Source organism: Schistocerca nitens, chromosome 9, assembly GCF_023898315.1.
Source record: "Schistocerca nitens isolate TAMUIC-IGC-003100 chromosome 9, iqSchNite1.1, whole genome shotgun sequence".
Lineage (NCBI taxonomy): Eukaryota > Metazoa > Arthropoda > Insecta > Orthoptera > Acrididae > Schistocerca > Schistocerca nitens.
In genome coordinates this window covers 135,904,358-135,928,925 of record NC_064622.1, presented here as the reverse complement: position 1 = coordinate 135,928,925, position 24,568 = coordinate 135,904,358, and the positions used below count along the sequence as shown (strand labels likewise).

General features: G+C 40.1%; 1 protein-coding gene across 1 annotated transcript in view; it reads left to right on the top strand.

Annotated features, from left to right (window-relative positions):
- The window catches only part of LOC126203264 (T-complex protein 1 subunit zeta), a 73,934-nt gene extending 49,488 nt beyond the window's left edge, over nucleotides 1–24,446 (top strand). The window contains exons 6-11 of the mRNA XM_049937519.1: nucleotides 6,259–6,418; nucleotides 6,928–7,107; nucleotides 7,253–7,400; nucleotides 21,123–21,263; nucleotides 22,971–23,139; nucleotides 24,114–24,446. Coding sequence (XP_049793476.1) covers nucleotides 6,259–6,418; nucleotides 6,928–7,107; nucleotides 7,253–7,400; nucleotides 21,123–21,263; nucleotides 22,971–23,139; nucleotides 24,114–24,186 — 871 coding nt within the window. The 3' untranslated portion in view covers nucleotides 24,187–24,446. The remainder of the gene's footprint in view (nucleotides 1–6,258; nucleotides 6,419–6,927; nucleotides 7,108–7,252; nucleotides 7,401–21,122; nucleotides 21,264–22,970; nucleotides 23,140–24,113) is intronic.
- The last annotated feature ends 122 nt before the right edge of the window (nucleotides 24,447–24,568 follow it).

Here is a 24,568-nt window from a genome sequence, read left to right as displayed (position 1 = left end):
AATGTAGGTCACTTTCAAATTGATGAAAAAATCTCAAGCATGTTGATAAACACTCATCACATTTCTCCAACCTTCTGGTGACCTAGCTTTGGCCTTAAAAAATTCCTAAGGTTGTAAGCTTTCTAATAAAATAAAAATATTAATGAGCTTTTCTGAATGGACACAAATGGTAAATCAGAAAACTTTTTACTGTGATGAAAATGAAAATGAGCCACTCCAATAAGTTCATCCAGGTCTGACACCCACAGCCTCAGATGCTGGGCTCTCAAGTTAGCATATTTAAATATCAATAATTATAGTTGGACAAATTAATCTTAAGTGTGAAAAATTTCATTTTATTAATTGATTCTTGAAAGAGTGTAATATATTGTATTTATTTGTGCAGCTAACCACCAGCTCAAAGTGGTAACACTCTGTGTGTTTGCAGTAGCTTGCTTGAAACCTGAACATAAATGAAAATACTGCAACAATCACCATCATCTATTGCTGACCATCACTTACACACAACACTAAATCTGTTTGGCATCATTTGCACTTCTTTCTATGAGACTGGTCATATTTGTTGGTGGTGCAACCATTTGTCATTCTGATTGTAGTATGTGTTTTTAACTGAAGTAGTGCTCAGTTACCTAATTGAAAATATGAATTCATGTAGGGGCAGAAAATCTTAAGATGCCAGTTCATTTGACAATATACACCTCTCATTTGACAATATACACCTCTTCAAAAATTTCACAGCTGAGTGATGACTAACAAGATTCATTAGTGTTATGGTCCAATATAAACTTTCCAGATGATCAAGAAAGAACAGTTTGTTGGCTTCACAGTTACTTTTGCTTGAAAATTTTTGAAAGCCACCAAAGAACTTCTTTTTATCCTTCCAGAATACACAGGCAGATGGTTTTAAAAAATCCTTCTGGTCAGTAATTTTACCTTTGTCTAAATCATTGCTAGGAGAATCAATGGGGGACTAGGCAATAAACTGTGTACAACATGTGACATTTGTGAACAAAAACTGAAATCAATGATGGAAATGAGTGACTTCAGTGACCTGGAGGTGACATTTCGTGAGTCAGTGCTAAAAAGTCGAAGTATCAAGGATGCAAATAAAACTTCAGATGGAAAAAGTGAAATGTGTTTGGAAGAGAAAGTCTATCAGGCATTGGATTGTAGTGTTGAAATTTGACAATAGGCAGGATAAAAATGAATGATGAAATTGTTACAAAGACCAAAGAGTTCGATGCCATGAAATTGTTAATGAAAGAAGAAGCTGGTGTAATGAGATCTGAAAAAATCAGAGCTTTAACTTTAGCTGCTCCCTTTTGGTCAAAAGAAAAAAAAATTAGAATTCAGTGTTAGTTTGATAGGCAAGGAAACTGAAAAGAGAGAGTAGTATTTTATCAGTTCCGAAGACAAAAATAAGTTAAATGAATACTGATGAAGCATTATTGTTTGTCACTTATTTTTACCGAAATGATGAATATACTCTAATGTTACCAGGAACAAAAGACATAGTTAGCATTCAGAAGAATGTTTATATGCAAAAAAGACTCAGTCCCTGCAATTTTTGGGAACCGTTCTCTTGTTCTATATGAGAGAACCCCAACATTAACATTAGTTTTCCTAAATTTTGTTCACTAAGTTATTTTAGTTGGTATTGCATGCATTAATTCAGTGTATCACTAAAATGTAAAACTGTTTTTGGATGTGAAACATATAAGGAAATTACAATTTTTCTTGTGTGTGACTCGGAAAACTATGACTGTATGCGTAATCACTGCCATGATTGTCCCAGTGACGACAAGTTGTTGCAATTTTTTAGAAAAAAATTATCTTACGAAGATGCTGATGATGAAGTTGGCACAGCCAATGGGGTAACATAGTCCATCATATTGAATTGATAAAGCAACCTGCAACTGCTGATGAATGCCCTGATTTGTTGGTAACAAAATTACAAGCACTTAAACCACATTCATTTGTGTGTCGGGCAAGGACCCTAAAAAATTTGGAAATAGTCTAATCCCAGAAAAAGCAATTCTGTTAATGGACTTTGTTGAAAAATACCACTGGACAATAAGTAGGCTATCCTGCCCATCCTGTTTGTATTTGTGATAAATGATGAAAATAAATTGATAATAGCAAACGATTGCTTTATAAGTGATATGTATCACGATGTAGGATGTGTGAATGCTGTTCAGAAAGAAATGGTCAAGTGGTTGGCTGAACACCGTGTGTCAAGAAACTACATTATTTCACTGATGGATGTGCTGCTCAGTAGATTTTTCCTTTGACATTGAACATTTATTTTTTGCTACAAGCAACTATAGATCTGTGTGTGAAGGATTGGGAGGAACTGTAAAAGTGTCGAGAAAAGCTAGTTTTCAATTAGATGATGATGTACAAGGCTAATATTGATATATTTTTTTATTTTTTTTTAATTTCTTAGAGAAAATAAATCCAGATCTTTTTGACAACCTGCACAATATGTCGTACCTGGACTTTTCACAATTACAAACCACTTTCCTGTGATTCATTGGAAATAATGTTCTGAAAAGTCTTGATTTTTCTCATTCAGTGAAAATTCCAACAGTTGACACGTATTCATCAACAACACTCTTCTGTGGCAGGTGTATGTGATGACAGGTAGTAATTTGCCTTTGTCAAGACTGCATGTGATTGAGGAGGGGACAGTGAACTACTGTTTCTACACCCACCTTGACTGTCAGTGTCACTCTTTTGGCCAGAAAAGGAAGACTTCTATTTTTTGCATTTGGAAAACATTTTATGTACTGTTGGTATATCTGAATCTTGACACATTAGGAAGAATGTACTAATAGAATAAATAGATATGAAGTCAACAGAATCCAATTTCTCACTGGGGATTCAAAACACACTAAACATGCAAGTTTTTAATTTAAAACATTTGTGTGCGTAGAATAAGTGTCATTTAAATATGCTCATTCGGTACCCCTAAATAAAGTTTGATATTATTACTGAAAATGTTTCAATTAAAATTATAACTTTTGGTTCTGTACTTATATTATTTTATCAAAATGTGAGACATGTACTAAAGCAAAGTAAGTGGCCTGATGTAACAGCTCTGCCTAAAAAAGGTTTTTGAATATTTAGGAAATCATTGTTTGCGCCATAACAGTTTTAAGTTGATTATCTGTACTACCAGATGTTAAGCAGAGTTACTAAATATTTTTCCCCATAAAGATCCATTATTTTTCTGGTATCTGGAAAAATGACAGTAATTTGTTGAAAACTGGCTAATTTCTGGTTTTTTCCTAAAATAATCCAATCCAAATGGAAACCTTCAGGCAGAGTGTAAGCTTTTTGAAAACTTTACAGTATTTTTCATTCAAAAATTGTATGAAGTATATGGAAGAAATTTGGCACTGGTTATTACCATGGCAAAAGTAAAAAATCATGTTGTAAATCGGTGGCAGTGGGTTTTGGGTCCGGATGAGTTTAAGTTGGGAATTACCCATTTTTGATCACAGTAAAAAGTCTTTTTGATTACTACTTTATTTGTATATCCTTTCACAGATAAACCGTTAATATTTTTATTTTAGTTGAAAGCCTACAACCTTATTTAAGACCAAAAGAACCCAGCAGGTTGGAGAAATGTGATATAAGTATTTTTCAACATCCCTGTAATTTTTCTAGAAATTTGACCTACGTTAATATCATTTTGTAATTTTTTTTTTGTAACTTATGCCTTAAAAAATGTGTGCTTGTTAACTATATGCCTCTCTTAACTTGGAAAAAATTCCAAATCAAAAGCTTCATACACATCTGAGTTAAGAGTATTTCTGTAGATAACTACCATTTTGTGTGAACATTCTGGAAGAACCAAATAATCAGAAAATCACTACACTAAAAATTCAATATAAAAAAGTTTAAGACCAAAAAGAATTTCCAGAAGTTCTTGTTGTTATAAGCAAATATACAGTGTCTCATGAAAATCTGAGGTGGTGGGTGCCATGTTCTGGGTGAATTGACATGGAATTACACTAATTTGCCATAGGTGGGACAAAGACTCAGTCTTTTATGTAACCCCCCTCTCCCCACATCTCTCCCCACATCTCTCCCCACATCTCTCCCCACATCTCTCCCCACATCTCTCCCCACATCTCTCCCCACACCTCTCCCCACACCTCTCCCCACACCTCTCCCCACACCTCTCCCCACACCTCTCCCCACACCTCTCCCCACACCTCTCCCCACACCTCTCCCCACACCTCTCCCCACACCTCTCCCCACACCTCTCCCCACACCTCTCCCCACACCTCTCCCCACACCTCTCCCCACACCTCTCCCCACACCTCTCCCCACACCTCTCCCCACACCTCTCCCCACACCTCTCCCCACACCTCTCCCCACACCTCTCCCCACACCTCTCCCCACACCTCTCCCCACACCTCTCCCCACACCTCTCCCCACACCTCTCCCCACACCTCTCCCCACACCTCTCCCCACACCTCTCCCCACACCTCTCCCCACACCTCTCCCCACACCTCTCCCCACACCTCTCCCCACACCTCTCCCCACACCTCTCCCCACACCTCTCCCCACACCTCTCCCCACACCTCTCCCCTTTCCACATGCAACGAAGACCAAAGAATTTTGTATGTGTCATAAATCTGCTTGTGCAGAGGCAGCATCTCGCTGAATCAATTGTGAAATGCATGTTGCATTTTGTGAATGTATTGCAGGTACCCTTCACATTGTTACTGGATGCGCATGGCTGACCAGTGCTCTTCCCTTTCCACATGCAACGAAGTCCAAAGAATTTTGTATGTGTCATGAATCTGCTTGTGCAGAGGCAGCATCTCGCTGAATCAATTGTGAAATGCATATTGCACTTGAAAAATGGAGTGACTTGGTGCAAATTCCAACACAAAATAATTTCTCTTGTGGTGTTGTCACCATGTTACTAAAACAACAGTGTAGCTGTACCAAAACTTTGTTCCAACATCTGTCCAGTGACGTGCAATTTGTTTCTATCTTTTTACAGTTTGTCTGTAATAAACAATTTAAACCTGTTCTTTCTTTTCGAATTTCCTGGTATTACTTAATGTATTTTCTTTTCATATTGAGAATAGAGAGTGTTTGTTACCACACTTTGTAAAATATATACAATTTAATGATTCTAAAATAAATAGTCAGGTTTTAATGTCTTGCTTTCGTGAAAGCACTGCTCTGCTTTTGATAATTTTGTCTTTGTCTGCAATGTGCAAAAATATGGCATGTAATAAGGAAGCTCATAAAGAGTTAGTATTGGGCAAATGCTAAAATGGAGAACAAAATGTAGAGGCTGGGAGTCTGAAATTGGCTTTCAGATTCATCCTTGACAGCTTTGGGATTAAGTGTTGGGTTACATCCTCTTTGAACACATTTTATATACTTTAGTTATCAGAGGAGAGAGGTACAAACAGAACAGAAGTGCTAGGATACACTTATAACTAAATGTCGTATGAGAGGTGGTTTGGTATGCACTAATATAAGTAAAAACAGTTTTATATTTCATATCATTATCAATATTACAGGTGAATGTGACCTGCCATAAGTTACATGCTGTTAAACCTAAAACAAAATTTTTTTTCTCAACATTTGTTTCCAGCCTTATATATCTTAATTAAATGCCATCTCTTGAAGGGATATAGTTTGTCCACATAATTTAGTTTTAATAATATTATGAAAAGAGTAGATTGCTACTCACTGTACATGTGATGTGGTGAGCTGCAGCAGACAGGCACAGCAAAAAGGGCTCTTACATGCTGAGATTTCAGCCAAAGCTTTCATCAGAAAAGAAAAGAAAACACCTCTCCCCCCTCTCCCCCCTCTCCCCCCTCTCCCCCCTCTCCCCCCTCTCCCCCCTCTCCCCCCTCTCCCCCCTCTCCCCCCTCTCCCCCCTCTCCCCCCTCTCCCCCCTCTGCCCCCTCTGCCCCCTCTGCCCCCTCTGCCCCCTCTGCCCCCTCTCCCCCCTCTGCCCCCTCTCCACCCTCTCCCCCTCTCACACCTCTCCCCTCCTCTCCCCCCCCCCTCTCCCCTCCTCTCCCCCCCCCCCCCGCCTTTTTCTCTCCCCCCCCGCCTCTGGTCTTCGTGACTGGAGAGAGCAGTGTGAGTAACAGTCTGTTCTTTCCATAATATTTTTGATATTCCAGCCTGAATGTTCCATTATTTAATTTTAATGTTTTCTCCTCATTAAATGTGCTTTCCAATTACAAAAATGATTTCTTATGTTGACAGTGAAGTGAACTCTGGATTTTTCTACAAATCTGCTGAAGAACGTGAGAAATTAGTGGCAGCAGAAAGAGAATTCATAGAGCAGAGAGTTAAAAAGGTTGTAGAGCTTAAGAAAAAGCTCTGTGATAATACTGACAAAAATTTTGTAGTTATTAATCAGAAGGTAAGTTCCAGTACCTGTGTGGCTTTGCCACATTTATAGCATAATACTTAAATTGTTGTGTGCAGCTTAGTGTTGCATAAGTAAGTCATATTACTAACACCCATTTTGGTAATAATGTAGACCAGTGCCAAACATTCTCGAACTTGTCAAAGTAGTAAGATCAATTGGAAAGTCTTAACTACTATTAGCAATCATCCTCATATGTCCATGTACCCTGGGGGGGGGGGGGGGGCGGCATCCTCTCAAGTGCAAGTGTTGGCGTATGAATTCAGTCTAAGAAAACTCGCATATGCCAATGGGACTTTGTTTTGTTGTTTTAATTCACTTGAACATATATGTTTGGTTTCATCAGTTTCTTTTTGTAAAGCTTGTTTTGTTCTGAACACTTGTTGTTGATCAAATCGGATATGGGGTTTTGAGGTTTTAGTGGGTATCAGTTATTGTTGCTGGTTTGTTGTGAAATACCATTTGTGTTGGAGGTCTGCTTCAGGAAGAATATTGCCTTTCAGGGAATTGACCCTATGTCATTAGATATGCTCGCAAAGGAACACATCATTGGACTGAGACGAGCTAAAAGGCGAAATATGGAACGACTGGCATTGGCCTGTGGAGGAGTTGCTGTGAACAGTGTTGATGATTTAACTGAAGAAAGTCTTGGATTTGCTGGACTTGTATATGAGCACGTATTGGTAAGCAAATATTTTTATACTGCTTTGGTCTAAGTCTTACTTTTGTGTAAGAGAAATTATAACAATACTTTATAGGGCAGTTTATAATTGTAGAATGTCCATACAAAATAAACATTCTTTGATAGCTATTTTATCCAATTTCTAGGGCGAAAACAAATTCACATTCGTCGAGGAATGCAAAGGACCAAGAAGTGTCACCATACTGATTAAAGGTCCCAATAAACACACACTTACACAGATAAAAGATGCAGTTAGGGATGGGTTACGTGCCATCAAAAATGCTATAGATGATGGTAAGTTAGTATCTTCAGCTTTACGTTTGCATTGAATATCAAAGCATGTAGTGTTCTTTTATGGTGTAACAGAATTACTTGTATGCAGGTCAGTGCTGTGACTGCCTGATTTTGGCAGTATATATGTCATTACCCAAGAATTGTCTTGCGTGTAGATTTTATGCACTTTGTTACACTATTCTGAAATCTGGAAGTACTTTTTTCTCCACTTTTACTGTAACTTTGGTGCATAAAAGTTTGTTCCTTTTCCATGAATTGCATTTGACAGCTTTAATGTTCAGAACATGTAAATGTTTATTCCATTGGAAGGGAAGAGAGACCTCGCCAACCACAAACCCCCAAGGGGCTCGCCACTCTTTGGCGGCTTTGTGCTTAGCTACTATGGGGCCCTGGCCTTTGCAGCATTTTTTCCCTTCAATGCTTCATGTCTATCCTCTGGATTTTCTATTTCCCTTCCCTTGGGGAACATGTCTGGGATATTATTGGGAATGGCCTGCATTCTGTCGACGTGCGAACAATCTCCCCTCTGTTTTTCACTCTGTTTTCCTTTTGTTTCCCTACTTCTCTCGTTCTTCCACTTCAGCGTTTGAGGATAGTCTTCTTTCCTTCGTCCTCCCTGTGCGCTCCTGAAGGCCGACCAATGTGTCTGATGCGTAACAGGTGACTGGGTAACACACAATTCCCAGCCCCTGGTCAACAGGTAGGGCTTGCACGTATCCCCTGATACAGGCCAGGCATAGGGAGGGATGATTGCCTGAGCTGTAACCTTCCCAAATGGCCAATTGGTCCCTCAGTCAGGTGTTCGGGAGGTGTGAACAATCACATAAGGCGGGTGCACCCCCTTGTGAAGGGGCCCCCCAATTGGAAGGAGTGTGCCATTGGAGATGCGGGCAATCATGGGGGATTTCCTCGCAATGAGTCAATTATCTTCCCACTTAACATCTACCAAATGTAAACGCAATGGGGCTTCCCGCATGCCACGGATTCCTCGTGGTCTCGCATACTGAAGATGGTCAGTACTTCGCCACAGTAAATCAGTTTATTACTAAGAAAGGTGTAGATGCAATTGCTGGCCCTGTGAAAACCTGCTCTCGTTTACAGACTGGCACTTTGCTTTTGGAGACCACTTCTGATCCCCAAGCACAACTGCTTGCTGCCTCACTTCTCCACGGTTACCGTGTTCATGTTGAGGCCCATAGGACTTTGAATTCTTCCCGTGGTGTAATTTACACCAGGCTGGTAGACGGTCTAACCGAGGCCAAAATACAATCTTACCTCTCTGATCAGGGTGTCATTGTCATTCATCGCGTCATGAAAAAGGTAGATTCCACCTTAGTGCCCACCCACACTCCCTTACTCAACTTTGATAGTGGTGCTTCCGTCCAAGCTCAAAGCAGGCTATGAAATTCACTGTTAGGCCATACATTCCGAACCAGACGTGCGACTGCCAGTGTCATCGTTTCACCACACTAGAACGTCTTGTCAACACCCAACCAAATGTGTCACATGTGGTAGGGATGCGCATGATGGTGATTGTCTACCTCCTTGTCCCCGGTGTGTCAACTGCAATGGTGGCCATGCTACCGCCTCTCGCGAGTGTTCAATGTATCGTGATGAGCGGGCTGTTCAAAATATGTGGGTAAAGGAAAAGGTGCCTTATCAAGTCGCTCACATGTTACTGGCTAGTCACAAACCCTGCTTTCTCCCATCTGGTACCTATAGTTCTGTTCTTGTTACCCCCTCACTCAATGAAGAACATGGCCATGCAGGCCATCCGACCTCCAATTCAGGTTGTGAAATCGTCAGATGTCAAGGTCGCATCACCATCCCCTCATCCAGCTGTGCAACAAGCAATCAAACTCTCGCCTCAAGGGGCGAAGCCACAAGCTTCAGAACCGGTTGGCTGGAAAGGACAGGAGGAGTACTCCCGTGAAGACGTCCTCCATTCCTCCAGCTAAACAACACCCGAGTCTTCATCTAACCAGAAAAGCTCGAAGAACTTCACCAAAAGCAAATGGCCTTCTCCGTCGCCACCTCGAACATTCCTCTTCAATGGTGTCAACCCATGATACCTTAGCCTGGCCAGCCTCTGTGTCGCCGGTGTGTATCAACAGCCGCTTTTCGGCGTTGAACTCCACAGACCAACCGCACAAGCAAGCTGGTGTTTTTGTGGACCCCATGGATCAAAATCATTCTGCTTCTGTGCTCTGTAGTAGTGCCTCTACCCCAGCTGTCACTCGGCAGCTGCTGAAGTGACACCTCTACATCTCTTCATCATGACTCTCCTCCCATGGGACATTCGTGGCCTTCGGTCCCACGAAGAGGATTTATGGCTTCTTTTACTGTCACAACGTCCCCTTGTATTCTGCCTTCAGGATATGAAATTGCACCCTCATGACCGCTTTGAACTTTCACATTTCTTACCGATTCGTTTTGAACTTCCCCCTGAGGTTGGCATTCCCCCTCATGGGGGTGTCGTGTTGCTCATGCGGGATGACATTCATATTCAACCCATCTCCTGTTCTACCTATTTTCAAGCTGTTGCAATTCGCCTTTTCTTTCCCCACCTGACTTTTTCCCTCTTTACCATATATGTCCCTCTATCATTTGCTGTCACCAGGGCAGACTTCTTTCAACTTACTGGGCAGCTACCTCCCCCATTTTTGCTACTCGGTGACTTTAATGCACATCATCCCTTTTGGGGTTCTCCCAGGACCTGTCAGAGAGGTGCCCTCTTGGATGACCACATTAACCAACTTAACCTCTTCTGCCTTAATACTGGGGCACCCACTTTCCTTCCTGACTCCTCGCACACCTAGTCCCATTTGGACCTATCCTTCTGCATTGCCCAGCTTGTCTGTTGTTTTGAGTGGTCTGTTCTTTCTGACATTTACTCAAGCGGCAATTTTCTGTGTGCTATCTGTTTGCTGACTCCTACCCCATCTGCGTGAACGCCTAAATGGCAGCTTTCTAAGGCTGACTGGCAGCTTTACTCCTCCCTGGTAACCTTCGAAGAACAGGATTACCCCAGTTGTTATGACAAGGTGGAATATCTCACTAACGTTATCCTTACTGCTGCAGAACATTCCATCCCCTGCACTTCCTCTACCACGTTGTGTCCCAGTCCCTTGATGGACTGAGGCATGCCATGACAAAATTCGTGCACGTAGACAAGCTCTCCACGTTTTTAACCGCCACCCTATGCTGGCGAACCGCATTCATTATAAAAATATGCGTGCAAAGTGTCGTCGCGTTCTTCGGGATAGGAAGAGCTAGCTGGCTTTCATTCACTAGTCCTTTTAACAGTTCCACACTTCCTCTGTCATGTGGGCCAACCTCCAATGGCTCTCTGGAATATTCAACCCATCTCCCGGACTACCTGTTTTCAAGTTGTTGCAGTTCGCCTTTTCCTGCCCCACCTGACTTTTTCCCTCTGTACCATATATGTCCCTCCATCATTCGCTGTCACTGATGTCATCGTGGACCCTATTGGTATCTCAAACACCTTGGGCCGCCATTTTGTGGAAGTTTCGAGCTCTTCCCACTATCACCTTGCCTTCCTCCATCAGAAATGGAGTGTAGGAGGCTCTGGCGATACCCTTCTCTTCTCCGAATAGTTAGTGCTACAATACTGCCTTTACTATGAGAGAGCTATATCATGCTCTCAGTTCATCCCGATCCTCTGCCCCAGGGCCAGACACCATCCACATTCAGATGTTGCAGCACCTTTCTCTTGCGGGCAACACGTACAACTGCATCTGGGCCGAGGGCACATTTCCTGGATGCTCGCTTGAAGCCACAGTCCTACTCATAACTAAGCCTGATAAGGACAAAAACCTTCGTTCTAGCTACCGTCCCATCTCTCTTACCAGCTGCGTTAGCAAGGTCATGGAACGTATGATTCATGCCCAGCTGGTGTGGTGGCTCAAGTCTTGCCATTAACTAACGAATGCACAGTGTGCATTTAGAGTGCGGCATTCTGCAGTTGACCATGTCGTTACTTCATCCACCCATGTCATGAACGGTTTTCTGCGGAAGTCCCAGACTGTGGCTATGTTTTTAAATTTGGAGAAGGCCTAAAACACCTGCTGGAGAACTGGTATCATCCGTACTCTTTACATGTGAGGCTTCCGTGGGCGCCTGCTCTGTTTTCTTCAGGCATTTTTACAAGACCAAGTTTTCAAGGTGTGTGTGTGTGAGAGGTCTACCATGTTGGACACCTTTATCCAGGAATACGGTGTGCCTCAGGGTTCTGTCCTGAGCATCGTCCTCATTGATCGTGATTAGACCTATAATGGCCTGTCTCCCACCTGTCGTCTCTTTCTCTCTTTTTGTTGGCGATTTTGCTATCTATTGCAGTTCATCACAGACCTGTCTCAATGAGGGGCATCTTCAGCACTGTCTTGATTGTCTTTACTCCTGGAGCATCGACAATGGCTTTTGCTTTTCCATAGACAAAACAGTCTGTATGAATTTCTGTCAGTGCGAATGGTTTCTCCCACCATCTCTACATCTTGGGATTGTTGCCCTTCCTTTCTTTGAAACTACGAAATTTCTGAGGCTAATGCTCGATAGGAAACTCTCTTGGTCTTCCCACGTGTCTTACCAGGCAACCTGCTATACACTGTCCCTCTGTCTCCTACATGTCCTCAGCAATACTTCCTGGGATGCCGATAAAACCACCCTCCTCCATTTGTACCTGTCCTTTGTCCGTTTGAAACTCTACCATGGGCGCTTTGTGTATGCGTCTGCATACCCTTTCCTCTACACCATCGCAACACTATCCACCATCATGGCATCCGTTTGGCCACAGGTGCTTTTTACACCAGCCCAGTTGAGAGTTTGTATGCTGAAGCTGCTGAACTACCACTGTCCTACCGCCGTAACTTTCTCCTCAGCAGGTATTCATGCCGTTGGTCTGCCATGCGTGGCCACCCCTCCTGTGCCTCCTCCTTTGATGATTCCTTTGATTGTCAGTATGGGATTGGTCCCTCTTCTTTGTTACCTAATGGAGTCCACTTTCGCCACTTGATGTGGCAGCCTAACTTCACACTATTTGCAACTTTACCTGTGGCTGTGAACCCTTCACCACCTTGGCTTCGTGAAGCAGCCCATGTTAACCTTGGCTTTCATTCGCTTCCTAAGGACACCACTCCAGCCTCGGTCTATCGCCTACAGTTTCACGACCTTCGCATGGGACTTCGCAGTAGTACACTGATGGCTCTCGGTCTGACCATGGGGTCGTGTGTGCCTTAGTCATTGGCACCGTGTCTTTCGATATCAACTTCGGCACACTCCTCAGTATTTACAGCCAAGCTCTTCACCTTGTATCAGGCCATGGAGTACATCCAGTGACCCAGCCTTTTCAATTGTGTCCTCTGCTCACACACACTCAGTGCCCTTCAAAGTCTATGTGCACTGTACACCGCCCATCCGTCAGTGCAGTGGGTCCAGGAAAACTGTCACTTCCTCACTCTTGGTGGAGCCAGTGTCCTATTTCTCTGGGTCCCTGGTCACGGCGGTCTGCCATGAAATGAAGCTGCTGCCAAGGTTGCAATCCCTGTACCTTAGCCTGCAAGTACCTATATTCCCTCCGATGTCTGCATTGCCATCTGTCAGGGGGGGTGACCCTTTGGCATCACCAATGGTCCTCCCTTCATTGGAATAAGCTTCAGCTTATTAAGCCGCTCCTAGCACCTTGGACACTACCTCTCTGCCCTCCTGCCAGGAGGAGATTATTTTAACTCGGCTGCGTATGTGGCACTGCCTTTTTAGCAATTTTCATTTGCTAAGTGGCACTACCCCACCACTTTGTACATATTGTGCCAAAATTTTAACTGTCTGCCACTTCGTGTTGGAATGCCCTTTTTTAAACCATTATTTTCCAACTTGGATTTTCCGCCTGCTTTATCAGCAGTTTTAGTGAGTGACACAAGGGCTGTCAACCACGTTTTACTTTTTATCCACCGAAGCAATATGGCAAGGGCTATTTAATTTTGAGTTTTGGACCTCCATTCCTGTATGGTTTTTTTAGCCCTTTTTCCACATGCCTGTTTTTAGCTGTCTACTATTCTGTCCATTGGGACTGATGTACACTCGTTTAACTCCTCTTTGTGTTCATGTTCCATACTTTTGACTTGGGCTCTTATGACCCCAGTTGTTTTTTGCACCCTAAAGCAAAACAAACAAACAACCACAAGTCTGGAGGCAAAAAGTATTGGAATGATATCTGTAATAGCAGTCGGCTAACAGCTGGTACTCAAATTCTGGAGTACCCACATAGTTTGTGCTTGAACTTGCACTTTAACAGCTTAACATATTTTAATTTTATTTATTTATTTATTTTATGAAAGGGGAGTGAAGGTTTAGGAACTATATTTGCTTTTAAGTAAATTGGAACTGCCTTTCCTTTGAACATTGCTGGTCAGGCTGGGGAAAAGAATCCAATTGACTACAAACAAGGCCCTCTTACATACCAGTCCAAGTAGTGGTAACTATAGTGGCCATCACAAAATTTTATTGTGTATTTGTGTGTGCTTTCAGTCTTTTGTGGTATGGTGCATTGATGAGTGAGTGTTTGGTAGTGGTGGAAATGCAGGAGCAAGGGCCGATGCGTATTGCTACTCTAGTCGATGTGTGTAAAGGGCAAAAAACATTCGAAAACAATCTTAAATTGTCTTATTGAATGTATTGAAATTTTTTTTTACTGATCTAGCTAACACTGAAGAAGCCAGGAATAACTTAAATTTTGCGTAAGTTCATAAAATGACAAAATCTTTGCAGTATTTCTGAATGTTTTGCATTCCTTATGAACAGTATAGTAACAGTAGCAGAATGTTTTGATTCTCCAAGAAATTGATATAAATGAAAACAGTAATTGCAGTCTTTGATGATTTTGACAAAAAGTTAGTGTCTAGACCTGTACTTGAGAGTACAACAGAGGAGAGCATTCAGCGGCTAAAAATACAAGGTGTTTCAGAAAGGACTTTACAACTTTAAAAATTCCTATAAATTTATTGAAAGAAGGTCTAGTGTTATTTTGTAGGGAAACATAGTCTTTTTTACTTTAAACTATAAGATGATGTATGTGGCTTTCGTTGGTTATTCTTCACACATCCTGTCGGAAGTCAGTTTCTTCCCAAAGTCGTAGCATTGCAGGTGTAACTTGCCTAGTGGCAGTGTAAATTCTTGCTCTAAGTTCAGGTAGAGAAGGCAGCACAAGAGGTACAAACATGATATCCTTGATAAATCCCCCCCAAAAAAATCGAGTGGTGTCAAGTCTGGGAAATGTGGGGACCTTGCAATTGGTGCATCATTGCCAGTCCATTGACCTGGAAAGTGGTCGCTGAGAAAATCCCGGATATCAGCCAGGTAATGGGGTGGTGCACCATCTTGCATGAAGTAAACATTTCGTTCTTGGTCATCCTCATCAATCCATGGTATCAAAAATTGTGTAACATATCCAGGTACACTATCCCATTGATAGTTCTCTCACAGAAAGAAAGGGGCTGTATGCTTTGTTCTTGCTCAGTGCACAAAAAAATTCAGTTTAGGGCTATCACGAACATGTTGCAATGTGTGATTGGATTTTCACTGCCCCAAATGCTACAATTTCGTGTGTTTACCTTGCCACATTAGTTGAAAGTTGAACTCGTGAGAAAATATGATTTTGTTCAAAAAATATTCATGTTTATGTAATCAATTTAACGTATCTCCAAAGAAATTCTTGTGAGCAGTTTTATCAGTATGTTATGGCTTGTACGATTGTCAATCTGTACAGTTTTCAAATGTAAATGGTTTCTCAACACACGCCAAACAATTGTATGTGGGATTTGCAATTTGTGAGATGCACGCAGTGTTGATTTCGTAGGGGCTGTTGATAAAATGTTGTCCCACTTGCTCAACAACGTTGTCAGATGTGCTTGGATTACCTGATAATTTCCCATGTATTAGGGAGCACCCTGTTTCTACAAAACAGTTGTGGCACTCATAAGTCGTAGGCCTACTAGGAGGATCTTTAGCGTACTTGGTGTGGAAATTATGCTGAACTTTTGTTGCCGACTTTGGTTCTTCAAACCAAAACACACAGCTAGCATGCTCAGGTCCAGTGAAGGCAGCCATCTTTAACGCAACTGCTGCTAGCGCTCCTTACGATGTGATTTGGCACTAGCGAACTACGTGAGACAAAACTTGATGTATTTCCCTACAAATTTACACTACAATCACCTCTATAGATACTGTGAATTAATTTATATAAATTTTCAAGGTTGTAAAGTCCTGTTTGAAACACCCTGTATGCAGGGTGACCTCTGTGAAAAAATTAATTATTCTGACACCGAGATCTCAGTTCTTTCTCTTCTCCGTACACTTGATTTTTGATTCAGAAAGTATAATGCTGTACAAAAATTTTTCATGGCATTGCAGCAGCAACAATGTAGTTTTGTGTAAAGTGCACTTACTGTGCATGGAGAACGGAACAATAGTCTTTTAGTATGCTTCAATAAAAGGTGGGTTTCACAAAACCACGTGCAAAAATTTATTTTACTAGCCTTTAACTGCAATATTGGCCTGAAAGTACCTACAGTTTCTTTAGTATAGTGTGTATTAGGGATTTAGGTAATGAGTGAATTGACAAAGGGTCAGTAAGAGCTGCATTTAAATTTCTGGAGGTAGGAAATATTCTTCATCCTATCAAGGTGAGTCATTGGAACTACAATTCTGGCGGCAACACACAAGGACTCGCGCACTCTCTTTCATTAATAAAATGCATTTGTACATGACACAGTACCATATTGGTATGTGAGATTTGCTATGTTGTAGTTCTCTTAACTTTTTCACTCGGAATTCCTATGAGATCAAACAGAACACAAATTCATCGGTGAAGACACTTTCCATTACAAAGGCGGAACAGTTTCACACACTACAGGAGAGATTTCTCCTGCAGTTCTGTGAAGAACAGTGAGTACAGAAGGGATGCTGAATCAAGTCCTATCTTGAACTCGATGCTACTTAGGGCGCTTATATGTAGTGCATGCCGATGGTTCAGTCAGTTAAGGCATAGACTGACAAGTTAGTAAGGGTATGGGCAAGAGCAGCATTTTAATGGAAAGTTTTTGCTTCTCAAACATGTGATGGACTCTTTCACGTGTGTTTGGAGGAGGTTAAGGTATAAAACACGTATGATTTTAAAATTTGCATTCTTTACAAGCGAAGAAAGAACAAAGTGACTGTGAAATTGTTGTTGATATACTCCTTTCCACCTGTTTTTAGTGAATGGTTGAGTTACAGAATGCATGTGAACATGGACTACTGTGTTATTCTGTTGGAGTTTGCATGGACAGCAGTGAAAGGTACTTTGCTGGATAGTTTAATTATGCACAGCTGGACCCTCTTTAACCCTCAAGTGCGTGTGCCTGTGTCTAAAGTGCGCTACCAAAAATAAAATGATTTTGTGCAGTTCTGTTGTTTCACAATTGCAAACCTATACCTATTCCTTCATTATGTGCTTCATGTAAAACAGCAATAAATTGTGTTGTCATGCGTCCAAGTGAGCAATAGTAATTTAAAATACAAAGCGAGCTAGACGAGAAAAAAAATTTGATCCGTGCAAAAAAAGACCCCGCTTCTGAACTAGCAGCATTATCCCACATTGAGGGAGTTGTTTAAGAGATCATTGGTGATCGAATAAGCAACTGGCTGGGATCTGGTGCAACTGCATGGCTTAATGCTTTGAGTGGGTCATTACTGTCTCTCTAACACCCATTCTTGGCAACAGAGTGCTATAGTCAAAATTTATTTCATTATTGTGTAATAAAACAGAGGTCTAGCCATATTATGTAAGCTTATTTTCTTGTTTTTTGAGTAAACTAAGATTGAACTCTGATTTTATCATACTTGACTTACCTGGGTAACAGAGAGAAAGCTATTCATTACATGTGTACAAAGTGCACCGCGCACACACTCGAGGGTTAAAGATAGCATTGTCGATTTTTCTCTATATAGTCAGGACCTCACAGAAGCACCATGCTGAATCAACAGTCTTTTATTATATAAACGACTGGTTTCAGAACACTTAAGTTCCATCTTCTGGTGTAAAGTCTAATAATGAAAATATTATGTTAGAAGGCAATGGGAATGAATCCTCGTCCCATTGTCATGAAACAGGTGTTCCATGTCACAATGATAAAAGTGGCACTTAGAAAAATCTGAAAAAACCAACAAAACGGCCGGATACCAAGTCATCAGTATATGGAAACATGTAAAATGCAATAAAGAGGAGAAGAAAAATCACATATTGCTTGGAATTACATAAATTGCATAAAAAGAATTCCCCTTGCTTCCTGATCAGGAACACTAACAGGAAAACTATGTAATAGTAAATACTACTCATGGGTACAGAGGTCACACATGACCCATAGTGCAGGTGTAGTATGAAACATATGTGATTGCTGAACTGTTTAAGTTGGAAAAGCAGGCAGAAACAGCAGAAGAAATGGAAACATCACAACATAAAAAGAAAAGGCCATAATCAACTAAAATCTTTATGTAATACAGGTCAGTGCTTCCATTAATTTTATCGAGAGAATGGGAATGAAGTCTCCTTAAGATTTCAGTTTATTTCAGGACATTTAATATCCAACCTTTCTCTAGAGTGTGTATAAAAAAAAAAAAGAAGCACTCCGTCTTCAAGCCACAAGTGGCACATCGGGACCATCCGACCGCTGTGTCATTCTCATGGAGGATGCGGATAGGAGGGGCGTGTGGTCAGCACACCGCTCTCCTGGTCGTTATGATGGTTTTCTTTGACCGGTGTCACTACTATTCGGTCGAGTAGCTCCTCAATTGGCATCACGAGGCTGAGTGCTCCCCGAAAAATGGCAACAGCGCATGGCAGCTGGTCACGCCCGACACACTTAACTTCGGTGATCTCACAGGAACCGGTGTATCCACTGTGGCAAGGCCGTTGCCCTAGAGTGTGTAAGACACTTAAATAATCGCTAACCTGCTGCAGCTGATGCTGATTGTCAAGTCAAATGCATTGTCAAAGCTGACCTGGAATTGGACAGGTCTTTGTGTTTTTTAAACCTTGTATGAAAATTCCTGCCCATCTGACTAATGTATCTGCTATTTCACTACTGGCTTGTATTGCATTCAGCAAGATACATGCCAGTGTCCCCCTAAGCTACTGCCAAATTTTCTGGTGTAAAAAATGCTGGAGCTATGTTTGCTGACATCAGTTTCTCTCCAATCCTTTCAGATACCTATCCATGATACGGAATCTTAGAAAAGTTTTTCTTTTTCTTGACTGGGCTCAGAATGGTTCCCTCCCATGCTCTCCAAGCCTTCACTAGTATTTTTTTATTCAAATTCTCAATCGTATGATTGGAAAGAAACTTACATCAACTTACATCATAGCTGCACAATAAGGAGAACTCTTTGTTTAAAAGTTCCAAACTTCCACATACATCCAAGAACATACATCCAAGAATGTATCATTGAATCTCTTTTTATTTGAAGGAAAAGGACCCATAATGACAGCTAATTTGTGATCCTAAGCCAACAAGCAGCACACTTCTGTACGTACTTAGAAAGATACCAGTGTATAATTCAAGAAGTGTAGCTTCCACAAAGTGAAGCCAACAGCTCACATCGTTCAAAAACGTTTCCCTAGATAAAATTAACCAAGTTGTACTTGCATGTTCATGACATTGAGAGACTTTGTGTACCAGCTGAAGGTATGATGATGCACAGTGGGTTGTAAATCTTTGATGGCATTTGTTGTACATGCTGGCCCATGACAGAGCCTGCAATCAAAATTGGTGCTAGTAATAAATGGAAAAAAAGTTCCCCTTCTTGGCAGTGACACTTAAGAGTATCATACTTACTTAGAGTATCTCCTGAATCATATTTTAAAGATTATCTGCCAAAGAAGTTTTTGTTAAGTGTAGATTGCCAGGCAAATCTCTAAAGTCAGTGAGTAGACATGCTCAAGTTCCCTACCTGCTCCTAATTTTTTTCCCCCAAATCACAAGCAACACAGCTGAAGTATCAAGTTGATTTATTCATTCCAGATTTTCAGAACACCTCAAAGTGATGGAAATAGTAAGTTTTGGGGATCTGAAAAAGGTGTATCACCCTCCTCCTTACTGCAGCAGAGATTGTATGGATCTATTTTAGTGCTATCCCATTAATGTGATGACAACATGTAAGTACTAAATAATCTGGGGGAAGAATATGGGTTGCTTGTTGTGGTAAGTTGCTATTATGAAACCAGCAACTGGAGGGGGTGGGGGGGTGGGGTGCATGCTTGGCATTATTAAATCGCAAGGGCTAGTCCTTGTTCAATCTGGAAAAATACATACAGTAAAACTGAATTTTTACTTCCCTGCATTTTATGTTTTCCTGGTTTTTAGGTTCATTTTTTATCAGTCCAATCAGAAGTGCTATTCTCTAAATACAGTGCTTTCCCATCGTTAATGATTCTGTGTTACAGTATTTCCCACATTTTAAGTTTTCTTTGACATTATTATTAACTTCAACATTGATTTTTATGCAGATCACTGCAAAAAGTGCATTGTATTCCTGCTTAAAGTCAGCCTTGTAACAAAGAAAACACAGACTATACACAGTTATTGATCATGTAACTAGCTTTAGCATAAGCGAAATTTTTATTATTGTCGTGTTGGGTCTTGGCCGCCTGTATTACATCTTTACAATGCTTGGGAAGCTGGGGAAGTATGCTGAGTCGCTGTCTTAATTATGATCGAGCTCTGACGATAGTGATTCTAGTAGCAATCTTACGAGCTGATATCAGACGCGAACTTTCCTCCTCAAGGCACTCAGTAATATGACGACAATTTCCGCCCTCTTTTTCACGTAGGACATCCCTGAATAGAGTGACGTCTTTGTTGGCAATAAGCTGTGGATTTTGTGCCTACTGTTTATGAAGATTGGCAACTTCAGTCTTTTGACGAATACTGTTTTACATGTTTTATTTACCATAATTTTATGATGATTATCAATAACAAGTCTCATTAGAACATGAATATCTGTTTGTGGTTTCAGGAAAGTCTTTAGCTTCCATGTTTTATTTACGCCATCGGACATGATTGTAACATTTTGAGGCAGTTCATTGGTTGTGCATCAGGTGACAGCGATGAAGGGTTCAATGCTTTTTATTCTGTGGAGAGACAAGTAGAGTTACTTGCTGTTAGAAAGAAACAAAAACAATTATTTTGGATTTTTGTAAATAAGAAAAATTGTTTTAATTTCATATTTTGAACAGTATAAAGAGAATGACGCCAAGGGTAATTTATTCATTTTTGCTTGGTGTGTTTCTTATGCTTTCCTTTATTTTCCTACACATTCTTTTTCCTGCATTTTACACTTTTTTTGGGACAGTCTGAAGAAAAGTGTAAAAAGGGAGTTGTACTGTATAATGTGTTTTCTTCATGTGTCTTGCTTTACAAATACTGAAATGGTAGGAGTGACAAAAATTATATTGCAAGAGAACCAGATGAAATCATTGAATGAGGTGTAGGTCTTTGATAGTGAAAGACGTACCAGTATGATTGTATACAGCAATATGTTCAGGTGTTTTACATAGAAAGTAATTTCTCAACAAAAAATTTTCACTTGTTTTGCTGTATCTCGAGTGCGAGACATTTTTTTCCAGTCTGTATATATACTTGTATTGATTTATTGTGTACTCGAAAATTTCAGGTTGTGTGGTTCCTGGTGCAGGAGCATTTGAAATATCTGCGTACCAGGAACTTTCTCGCTATAAGGATGAAGTAAAAGGAAAAATGCGATTAGGTGTCCAAGCGTATGCTGAAGCTTTACTTGTTATTCCAAAGACATTATGTAAGTGTAGTTGGTAATTACATATGAATATTATAAGTAAAAACAAGTGGTCTGTGTGTAAAAATATGCGCAGAAATAATTTTTCTGAAGGTAATGAGAATAGGTAGAATATTTTATGTTGAGTCGTCGTTAGGTTTGCAAAACTGTAAAAGTATTGATGTTTTCAGAAAGAGTATAGGAATGAATTCTGCTTGTATTCAGAAACACAAATTCTTCTTAATTTCTTGGTGCAGATGTGTTTCAGCACACATGTTCTATAATTTTTATGACAAATATTAATTACTAGTACAGTGTGAATTTTAAATCCAGTAGAGACTGCATAAAATACTGTGGCTGACAGATATGCGGAGAGCGGTAGTGTGGGGGTTACGCCCAGACGCTGTAGGGGAAATACTGAGCACTGGAGGGGAAGTGCTGTTTTAAACTGAAGCTCACATTTTTTCAAATATTAACTGGAGCCTCTCCACCCCGACAATCACACATGCAAGGCCACCATTCAAAAAGGTCTGTCACCTCTTCTTTGTTTAGTATCTAAAAAGAATTCCCCTGAAAATGCGATTTGTTTTTACTAGGTTTGTTAACCATTTGTAACTTTCAGAGAAACTTCGTGCGTGCCGAACTTTGAGAAAAACCTACACATTTCGCTTGTTACCATGTTAAAAATTGCTTCTTTTGCCGAAACATAGCAAAGTTTGCAAAATGTGTTGTGCAGACACAATTGAGAGAGACTTCTAAAACAGCGGTTTATTAAATTTATTAATTGAGAAAAAGTAAGATCAGTAGATTATGTAAAAGCACATCCTAAGTACAAAATTTTTCATTTCGAACCTTTTCGAATTTCTTGTATGTGTTACTTCAATGTAAATATCACAAATTGCAGGATATGTGCCCCGATTCTGTCATCGCTGATGGCCCAAAAGGCAGCGCATGCTGTCGTCCTTCCCTTCTGAACAAATGAATGAATTCTCCCAGTTCTTTGGACAAAAATTGGTCATTGCGCATCAGCCACTGTGCCCTCTGCAGGCCCTACTTTCGGTAGTTTATAAAACTGATGTGTAGTGTTCTTATGCTTCAGTCTTCATGTGAAAAACATGTACATGAGGATAAGAATGTTAGAACAAATCGTAACAGGCTATACAACTGTTAATATTCCACGAAGTCTGTACTCAGATTAAAATTTCCTCATGATTAGTGTTTCAGCAAGTCAAATGGTAGGGGACAGCTGCCATACAGTCATAGTCACATGCTTGCTGTATTGCCTCTTTTGTACCTACATAAAGCACCTTGTGACGTATGGCTGGCTGCACACTTGCAACGCTACCACCACCACCACAACTGCAATTTGTCAATCACAAAGTAATTTTAAGTGGGCTATAGCCCATTAGTGGGTAGAAAGCAAAACATATTCCAGTAACTTTCACATACGTATTTCTGTTCAATAACTACTAAACTGGTACACACAAGTTATAAAGTTAATCTGAAATTGTTGTTAAGTCATCAGTTGCAACCAGCAGTAATGTTTTAAATTCTCATAACTATCTGATACCATCATTGGTGCAATAGCTTCTCTTCAGTGATGTATCTGCCAGTGGCTTATAAATGCTTATGCTCGTCACTTTTATTAAACATTGGTATACTGGAGCCAGTAGTAAAACGTCACAGTTTTGGCTACTATAAGTCAAACAATATCTCCCTTATTATTTACAGCTGTGAACAGTGGTTTTGATACCCAAGAAGTCATTGTAAAATTACAAGAAGAAGCAAGAATAGCAGGGGAGCCTGTTGGACTTGACATAAACTCTGGTGAAGCCTTGAAACCAATGGACCATGGCATTGTTGATAATTATATTGTGAAAAAGCAGATACTGAACTCATGGTATGTTTTAAATATATGTAAATGTAAAGAAGAGAATCAATCCTTCCTCTCTCTCTCTCTCTCTCTCTCTCTCTCTCTCTCTCTCTCTCTCTGTGTGTGTGTGTGTGTGTGTGTGTGTGTGTGTGTGTGTAATTAAAATTTCACTTCTCACTTAAGCTCAGTTCCAAGTTTGAGAACTTAATAGGATTAACAGCATTCCAATGATTAAGTTTAGAAGAAAGGGAAAACCACCTACTTATAAAATAGTTACAGTGTGGATCCTAGTTCTTACATAAACCAATTCACAACATACTGTTATCTATGAGATATAATATTTGCAACTTAACATGCCGTGAAGAATTACATTTATCTACAAACAGTTTTCGTTTTGAGACACTCATTATAGTATCTTTAAACAATTCACAACATGTTGAGCCACAAAAAAAAATTCATATAAAGGCTCTTCTTCATTTTGTTCTTTGTCAGTTTGTTGATGGAAAATTGATTTTAAATGGCTACAAAGAAATTTGATAATTAACAAGGCTAACAAACCCACACAATAAGATTTTTAGTAGCTTAATCCTCACATAAGCTTTCCTGCCATTTTCTTTTGCATCTACAGGCATGCTCTGCAAACATCCATTTGAGATGTGTCTGTTGTGCAACCCCATAATTCAATGCCATAGTTAAGAAGAGAGATACATAGTCCTATCCAACTATTAAAAATTTTATTATAGTTAATCTTCTTTGATATGGCTAGTCTTCAATAGCCATTAAGGAGATAAAAACATTACTGGTTTTCCTATGTTGCTGTACTCTTTTACCTGACAAATGTCTTTGTTATACAGTGTTTTGTATGGAGCATAAATCACAATAAACGTAATTTCAAATTATTAGTATTTTCATTAACTTTTCCAGTTAAAATTCATATCCACATGCTTATAGTATTTTAAAATATGACACTGTTCCTTATTGTATGTTATCTCTGTTTTCAGCACAGTGATTGCAAGCAACTTACTTCTTGTTGATGAAATCATGAGAGCAGGAATGTCTTCACTGAAAGGATGAAATCAGAATTTTTGAAGCTCCCAACTGTCACATTATACTTATTTTGCTATTTATAACATCTTTTAACTTATGCATTTTGTCAGTGAAAGTTATGGTGCATTCCACAATATTTCACACACTACAGACTTGTTACATTATTGAATAAAAACTTTAACAGCTTACTGTTACTTATCAGACAGATGTATTTAACTTTTTTACGAATACATGGCAGTTTATAATTTCACCAAAAGATTAACTGTGTTGTTTCTGTAACCCGCAATAAACTAGTTGAAAGTAATTTAAGATATTGTTTTAATAAGACCAAAAAGCCAATATTGCTACTTAAAGAAATATTAAGTGATACAAATTTATAAAAACCAATGTATAATCTTAAGTTCCAATT